Below are 8,663 nucleotides of genomic sequence, written 5' to 3'. Positions count from 1 at the left end.
GGCCTCCGTGTCGTGGTGAGCGTGCCCTTGGTTCTCGGGGGTGACCGGGGCGGCGGCAGCCCAAGGTTTCCCTGGGACGCGGTGAGGCTCCCCAAGCACGTCATCCCGCTGAGTTACCACCTGCTTATCCATCCTAACCTCACCACCCTGACCTTCTCTGGGACCGCCACCATAGAGGTCACGGTCACCCGGCAGACCAGCGCGGTGGTCCTGCACAGCAAGCGCCTGCACATCACCAGGGCTGCCATTGCGGCTGGGAGTGCCCGCTCGGCGCAGAAGGCGCGGGTGCTGGAGCGCCAGGCCTTCGAGCAGGTGGCACTCCTCGCCGCCGAGCCGCTGCAGGCCGGGCAGTACTACACTCTCAGCATCCAGTACTTTGCAAATCTCTCCGAGTCCTTCCATGGCTTTTATAAAAGCACCTACAGGACCCAGGAAGGAGAACTCAGGTAATTCTTTTTGACATGCAAAAGTTTTTGGTAGTACCTGTAGTTATTTTGTAAATGTGAAATTACTCTGTTTTCACACATCGGGGTGGGGGGTGTGTGAACGCTGCGCATACGAAGGTGTGTGACCAAAACCCTTTTTTTTTTCCTCCGCTTAGGGTGCTTGCAGCAACACAGTTTGAGCCGACAGCCGCGCGAATGGCCTTCCCATGTTTTGACGAACCAGCCTTCAAAGCCAGGTTTTCCATTATGATTAGGAGGGAACCAAAGCACCTTGCGCTGTCCAATATGCCAATTGTAGGTGGATACTTTTAACTGCGTGCTGTTGATTGGTGACCTTTGAAACAAGGAAGCAAAAGGAGAACAGAATATCCAGCCATTTGCTGTTAATGGGAATGGTCATCTGAACATTACCGCGGTTCCTCTGTGAGAGTGTGTGGTGCTGTTGCTGGTAGTTTGGAAAGGAATGAAGTTTGGAAAGGAATGAAGAAAATAGCGCGTGGTGTGGGTTCCTGCTTCTCAGCAGGGGTGTGAGAGTGATCAGCACAATGTAGTCTCCATAATCTTTATTTTACTCACAAACTGCTTTCCATCTTGGATTTTAAGATTAATGATGAAATACATATGAATAAATACATGATTCATGTGTATTAACTTAATTGTCAGATAAGCAGGACCTTTTCTGGGGAAAAAAAAAAAACAACTTTGGACTTCAAAAAACATCTGAGAGTGAAAGTGCCGTGCATGTAATAGCTACAAATACTGTTTGTGATTATAAATACTTATGCATATATAGGGTTAACTACGTTTGGTACATTTGATCTTACTTTGGGTGTAAGAGATTCTTCATAATTTCTTCTGTACTATTAGTTACTGGTTTGCAAGGAAACTAACCCTTATAAATGAGGGAACAGCACCCCCCACCCTCCCCCCCCAAGTACCTTTCAAAACCGAAACATTTTGAAAGTTGGTGTAAAAAATCAATTCTTTTGTAGGGAAATGGATAAAATAATGGATAAGGAGTGGGTGCCAGTGCCACAGTTCAGTGTGGCTAAATGTGTCCTGGGTCTAAGTTTGTTAGCTAAGGCCCTCTGTAACCAAGAGGGGAAAAAGGATACCTCCAACACGTGACTCCTTTTATGCTAAACTAGGTATGAATCACGATTCGGAGGAGTTCGTTTCTCTCATGTGTAACAATGGCTGCTGAGATTTATACAGCTTCTAATCAGCTGAAGTTGTGCGAAATGAATTCGATCAGTGCGCTGGCAGACACTGAGAAAAACTGATGCAGTGAACAGTATTTTCATTTTTCTAGTTTTACCAATGTAGAAGTAAGTAACGCTTATGAATGAAACTGCCTGTATATATATGTATATGTGTTTTCATTCTCTGTGGGGGGAAGAGTGGGCATGGGGATGACTTCTTTCCAGTGTTTCTTAGAAATGTGATGTAATATTTTTAAAATGTAATGTAGAACCTTTAAAATGAGAAGAAACACAACAATTGTTGGTGCCAAGGTCCTCACAGGTACTGCTAGTGGCTGATAAGCTGTGCTCGTTTTTTAGGTGAAGTCTGTGACTATAACTCCCTGGCTTGTTGAGGACCATTTTGATACCACTGTCAAGATGAGTACATACCTCGTGGCCTTTATCGTTTCGGATTTTAAATCCATCAGCAAAATAACCGGTCATGGAGTTAAGGTAACTCTGTCTCATTTTAAGTCTGTATGAATACATAATGGTTTACTTTTCAGTTAAATCATCAGATTTATATATCTCAATGTTTTATGGGAATGAAAGGAAAGAAATTGGTTTTGTAATTGGATGATTAGTTTGCATTCTGAGCTTTATTAGTTTGAAAAGTTTTTGGTAATGGGCTTTTTATATAATTATATGCATTGGTAACGTAGTTTGTTTCATGTAAGATTATATAATTAAAGGCAAATGAAATACAGTTTTGATGGAGAATCAGCACTAAAATAAACCTGTGTGAGTTGAATGACCCTAACATGGTAGGGGTGGAAATAGAAGTCTTTGTAGGGGCATACTGGTTCTGGTAAGTAAGCTTTAAAACTTGGATTCCTAATTCTGATAGTATTTTTCTGCAAACGTTTTCATAACTCTTGTATGAGAAGCGTTAGGTGTGTGCTCTGGTGTCCCTTTTTATGGTCATTCAAGTAACTGTGGTAAAGAACAACTTCTGTAAGTTTTTGATGCTGGTATTGAAGTGCTGCCTGCTCGTCTGCTGTAGATCTCTGTGTACACAGTGCCAGACAAGATCAACCAAGCTCATTATGCGTTGGATGCGGCAGTGAAACTTCTAGACTTCTACGAGGATTACTTCAGCATTCCATATCCTTTACCTAAACAAGGTAAGTGTTAAATTTAATTCAATGTATTCAAGAACATTATTAAGCACAGAGAGTAAAATAGCACAAAATCAGTAATTTAGAGTATTAAGACAGGGCCAAGTTTGGCACACAGGCTTTTAAAGTGGCTGCTTCACAGAATTTAAGGTCAGGTTGAAAAGCTCCGCTGGGAACTGAAGATCCTTGTCTTCTGTATAGAGCTTTTTTTTAAAGTATGTTTTTGCAATTACATTTAAGAGACCCCTTGGAAGTATGTGTGATACTTGTGCCTGTGTGGGAACAGCCATGAAGTGGGAGAGCTGGTGAGCGAGTTCTTTGAGTAAAATGACACTAGTACTATTTTAATGTTTTTTCTAGATTTGGCAGCTATTCCTGATTTTCAGTCTGGTGCTATGGAAAACTGGGGACTGACCACATACCGGGAATCTGCATTGTTGTATGACCCTGAGAAGTCCTCAGCATCTTCTAAACTTCGGGTTACTATGACAATAGCCCATGAGCTGGCTCATCAGGTGCGATTTGGGGAAGAATAAGGAGTTCAAATGGGCCTGCAGAGGGGTCGGGGTTGATGGCTCCTGAGCTATAAGCTGAAAATAGCTGCTTCAGCTTGAGGGTGCTCATCTGTGAATCACGAGGACTGTTTCTGGTGAAGGGGTCCCGGCAGGCTGCATAGACACGGAGGGCTGTAAACAGAAATGTGTTCAGTTCAGCAGCTGCGGGGCCTTTGCACCATTGTCAGCCCTTGAAATTAATTGCAGGCCACCAAAATAGGAACATAAAAGTTTGGAAAGGTTAACTGTTTCATATATGGCTCTCCTGCCAAACGTGGTTTCTTTACAAGGTTTCTTGGAACGTGAGTTCCAATACCTGTGTTTTAGTGTATTAGCATTAAAATGAGAATGCAATGGGAAGAGGCCAGGGCAAGCTGTATCACTAAAAAGAGGCTCCTTAGAGGTCAAGAACGTACTATAAATGCAGTTTCATACAGGTCAGTGGCAGCTTTTGTGATAAATGGTGTATTTGATTTCAGGAGTGCTTTTTTTTTTTTTTCCCTCCCCCAGTGGTTTGGCAACCTCGTTACCATGGAGTGGTGGGATGATCTGTGGTTAAATGAAGGGTTTGCAATGTTTATGGAGTTCGTGTCAGTCAGCGTTACCCATCCAGAACTGAGAGTTGTAAGCAGCTGTTACTGTATTTTTATTGTTACTGTATTTTTATTTTATGACTGCCTTCTGAAGGAAGGATAAAGACCAAGCAGATTTGTGCTGTGAACCACTTTTAGATTTCTGTTTAATAGGATTATCTGATGTTAACTCTGAAGGATAGGAATGTTAATTTAACTATATGTAAGTATTTTCAGGAACTGATGATGGAAGTTAATGATTGTAGTGAAAGTGTATTCTTTTTTTAAAGACATTCCAAAATAAATAAATTATTTAATCTTATTTCATCAAATAGGGTCAGACTTGAAAACACTAAAATCCTTCCACTAGCTTTAGCAGAGGTCCGATACATGAAATTTTCTACGAAAGTGAGATGAACAGTGCATTTGGGCAGAATTTTGCCGTAGCACTACAGTGGCATGATAATAGGGAAATTCACCTTTTTTTTTTTATTTGTTTTATGGTTACTGACCACTCTGTCATCAAACTGTTGGAATGCGCGGGTGTCTTCTTGGAGTTATTTTTAAGTCTCACTAGCTTGACTATTTAGGTTAGTTTAGAACACTAGAACTCATTTGGCTGTCTGTATTACTGTTTTTTTTTATGCTCTGGAATAAAAAGAAAGATAGGTTTTGTTTTCTTTGTATGATTTAAAGATCATGTGGAATGGACTGAGAAGTGAACAAATAGGGATTCAATGGTCACTGAGCAAAATGTAGTAGTAATACTTGGTTTTGCCTCCTATTAGGAAGACTATTTCTTAAGGAGATGTTTTGATGCCATTGAAGTGGATTCATTAAATTCATCACATCCTATATGTACTGCTGTGGAAGATCCAGCTCAAATTTTAGAAATGTTTGATAATGTTTCTTATGAGAAGGTAAAATACATAACTGCTATTGATTTCAGTTGTACTGCTTGTACTATACAGTTGGATTTTACTGATTTCACCCCTACATACAAGACGTCCCTGACACAGGTTGTTAGTAGTTTTATGACTTGAATAATTCCTTGTCCAAAACACCTGGGTGGATTCAAATGGCAGTTGGCTTTTCCATTTCTACAATGAGGAAGCCTTTACTTCTTCTATCTGTTCTGTATCAATTTAGTCTTAAATAATTTTTTTAGGTTCTTAACCCAAGGAGTGTTTTTCACCGAAGCATTATATGGTGCTGGCTTGTATAGTAATTAATAAAATAACATAACTTACTCAATCAGTGATATTTTTAAGAGTAATGATCAGAAAAAACCAAAGTACTGTTTCAATATACATAAAACCCGATTATTTTTTGATCAGAGACATACAAAAGTGAACTTTTAATGTAGATTAGTGGCATGCTGAAATTTTTCTGAAACAAGGATCTTGCCAGCTAAGCAGTAGTTTTGTAAACACTTCGTCCTTCTTTTTTCCAGGGATCTTGTATATTAAATATGCTGAGGGACTACCTGACTGCTGATGTGTTGAAAGCTGGACTTGTGCAGTACCTGCAGAAATACAGCTATCAGAATACAAAAAATGAAGATTTGTGGAACATTATGACAAATGCAAGTATTCCTTACTCTTATGTTTTTCAATTTCGTAACTTCTCATGAATAATGTGTGTCGCTAATACATTACTGAAGACTATGACCAGTATTTATGATTATGACATCAGAGAGATGCCCAAAACTTCTGTTTTTTTCTTTTCAGATTTGCCCTACAGTAGGTAGTGATAAAAATGAACTACAAGGTGATGGTTTTTGCAGAAGCCAACAGTCATCTTCAAATGCAGTAAGCATCTAGTTTTCTACTCATCAGTATTTAGGAGTTTGACACGTATCTGTGCCTTCTCACGTTACTATTCCATGCCGTGGCATTGATGCGCGCACCTTCCAAAAGCATTCTGTGCCACTTGAGCATGGTTCTAGGGAGAGTGTAAGTTTCTTCAGTTCCATTGGAAACCTGTTTTCTCTGAGATTGAACAGAAATCCTACTCCTGTGCCCAGGGCTGACTGAAAAACAGCAGTGCTTAAAGCAATGTCATTAACTATATGAAAATGTCCACAAGAAAATCGTCTGGAGATGTCATGATATCCAGTCTAAACATACCTATGTAAAGCTTACACATACACAGCAGCTTTTAGAGTTCTTATGTGCCCATTTCTGTTTCACTGTCAGTGTACTCCATCTTCCTCCTCTTACGTGTCTTCTTTTTCCCTCGCTAAAAACCAGCACTGGACTAAAGGAGAGACCCTTGATGTAAGGGCAATGATGGACACTTGGACACTGCAAAAAGGTTTTCCCCTGGTAACTGTCACGGTGAGAGGGAAGAATGTCCACCTGCAGCAGGAGCGCTACATGAAGGGAGTAAATTCTCCTTCATCCACAGGGTAAACAAAATGGGGAAATCTCAGCACGCAAACTGAAATACTCTCCTATGGCAAACACTGTTGTACAATAAGAGCTTTTGCTGTTGTTTCTTAAGGAACGCTCCCTGAGCTGTTTAGTTGTGAGTCTTTCCCTTTGTAGCTCAGGATCAGTAGTACCCCTGTCATTGGACCCTGCATGCCTGTCCAAGGTCCCAGCAGCTGCAGAGCTGCCGTGGCCAGGCACCTGGGTGAGCTGGGTGAGCCTGCGCTGGAGACACGCTAGTGGAACTAGGCTGGAAAGTTCCTATTGTTGTGGCTTCAGTGTCAGTGATCCCCAAAGCAAACTAAATGCAAGCTAGCTAGACGTACGTGGCTCTGCACTGAAGTCAGAGCTGTGAGTGCAGCGCGTTGCTGTTACTGTATGGGCAAAAGATACTACTTGGTGGTTAGACTGGGACAAGCTGGAGAAGCTTTTGCAAAGTTCTTTCACTAAACAAAGCACTTCTGTTTTGCGATAGGTACTTGTGGCACATTCCACTAACCTACATTACCAGTAAATCTGACACTGTTCAGAGATTTTTGATGACAACTAAAGCAGGTAATTTCTTTGACTAATTAGGCCATTAATTTATTCAAAGTTTGTTTGCAAGACTCTTAGTTTTGCAGGTTTTTTTCAGAATGGGGAACTGGAACTACTAGTGCCAGAGAAGCAAATTTTTGTCAGCTTAATACTACTGCCATAACGATCTCTTAATATATTCAGAAACCATGTTACTGTGTTTTCAATCACTGAAATGAGAGTAACAGTATTATTGGGTATAGTACTAGGATGTGTTTGAATCACTAAGAAAAAAAGGATGTTATGTTATGTTTTTTGTTTCCAGATGTCATTATTCTTCCGGAAGAGGTGGAGTGGGTTAAATTCAATGTGGATATGAATGGGTATTACATTGTGCACTATGAAGATGACGGATGGGATCGTCTGATTAACCTTTTGAAAGAGAACCATACAGTGATTAGCAGCAATGACAGAGCAAGTCTCATCAACAATGTATTCCAGCTTGTGAGGTATGGCCTTCTGTCCAAGTCTGAAAAAATGCAAACTGTATTTATGAGTATATATCACTGAGGAAGTAAGTGTTGGTAACGTATATAGTATTCATCAAATCTATTAAATAGACTGAAAGCATATTATTTTCTTGCTTACAGCAGTGTAAATGTGGGATTTCTCTTCGCTGCAGTGGATTTATCTAAGCCTATTTAGTGAAACGTGTTCAATAAAGACATGCTAACAGAAGGATGCCAGTGTGAAGTGATGGACTAGGATAATGTTTTTGCACCTGGAAAGATACTGGTGCCATTTGTCAGTTACAAAGAAGGCTATTGCAGTCATAAAGATGTGACACAATTATGATCCTCATTAGTCTTAGTTCTGTGGGTGCATTAGAAAAGGCTGTGTCTTAGAAGCGCTTTGCAAACACTTCTGTGTGGCAGCCTGGCACAGAGAAATAAAGAGCTGACAGAAGTAACTCCCGGTCTGAGTGTACGGTGTTCAAGAAAGAGGGTAGTGGGGGGAGCTGGAAGAGAGTTACGACCGTATGAATTTGAGGTGGCAGCTCACAGGGCCATGTCAGCAGGGCTAGTCAAGATTTTTGTTTGGACCGCAGCAGAAGGGTCTTTCTATTTTGAAGAGAAAGAGGAGAGTGATGAAAGACTGCTCTGCATGTTCAAGGAGCTTAGAGAGGAAAGGAAGGGACAATTAGAGATGCAAATTGGGTTAAGCAGGGTTCGTTTTATGATGGGTGACTAGAACATACTTGTATTTTGAGGCAGAAGAGGCAGGTGAATAAGGACAAAATGAGAATGTGTGCAGGGAGCTGACATGGAAAGGAAGCAGAAAAAAGGTTTTGCAGAGGGATGAAGAAACGAACAGGGAGAGTGAGAAAAGACCTCTTGCATTTTCTCTGTTTGCTCTTGGAAGAAATCATTGAGATGTGTCCTGGCAGAGGTAGAAGACAGTTTGCAAAGTCAGGTAAAGACAATGGAGGAGCAGTTGGGATTGTAGCTTTGAGGTTTACTGCAGGCTAAATATTTACATGTCAAGCTAGAAAGATGTTGCCAAGGAAATGATCTCGGTCATTGGATTCCTTCTGTATGTGTATGGTTTGTAGAGCAAAAGCAATAGTGGGGAGGGAGCAAGAGGGAGAGGCTGTGCTCAGAAAACCTTGGCATATGAGAGATGGGGGGGAAAAACTCAACATTTCTAAATCGTAGAATCATTTCGGTTGGAAAAGACGTTTAAGATCATCAAGTCCAACCGTTAACCCAGCACTGCCAAGT

At 40.9% G+C, this 8,663-nt stretch overlaps 1 protein-coding gene across 1 annotated transcript in view; it reads left to right on the top strand.

Annotated features, from left to right (window-relative positions):
• The window catches only part of LOC103900094 (endoplasmic reticulum aminopeptidase 1), a 20,012-nt gene that overhangs the window by 4,187 nt on the left and 7,162 nt on the right, over positions 1–8,663 (top strand). Inside the window, exons 2-13 of the mRNA XM_009280688.1 lie at positions 21–446; positions 602–740; positions 2,009–2,143; positions 2,694–2,814; positions 3,169–3,323; positions 3,873–3,986; positions 4,723–4,854; positions 5,388–5,519; positions 5,665–5,745; positions 6,187–6,344; positions 6,842–6,921; positions 7,208–7,391. Coding sequence (XP_009278963.1) covers positions 21–446; positions 602–740; positions 2,009–2,143; positions 2,694–2,814; positions 3,169–3,323; positions 3,873–3,986; positions 4,723–4,854; positions 5,388–5,519; positions 5,665–5,745; positions 6,187–6,344; positions 6,842–6,921; positions 7,208–7,391 — 1,857 coding nt within the window. The remainder of the gene's footprint in view (positions 1–20; positions 447–601; positions 741–2,008; positions 2,144–2,693; positions 2,815–3,168; positions 3,324–3,872; positions 3,987–4,722; positions 4,855–5,387; positions 5,520–5,664; positions 5,746–6,186; positions 6,345–6,841; positions 6,922–7,207; positions 7,392–8,663) is intronic.

This window comes from Aptenodytes forsteri, unplaced genomic scaffold (genome assembly GCF_000699145.1).
Source record: "Aptenodytes forsteri isolate BGI_AS27 unplaced genomic scaffold, ASM69914v1 Scaffold203, whole genome shotgun sequence".
In the NCBI taxonomy this organism is placed as follows: domain Eukaryota; kingdom Metazoa; phylum Chordata; class Aves; order Sphenisciformes; family Spheniscidae; genus Aptenodytes; species Aptenodytes forsteri.
Note: the sequence above shows the minus strand (reverse complement) of the source record. Positions and strands in the feature narration are given on the sequence as shown.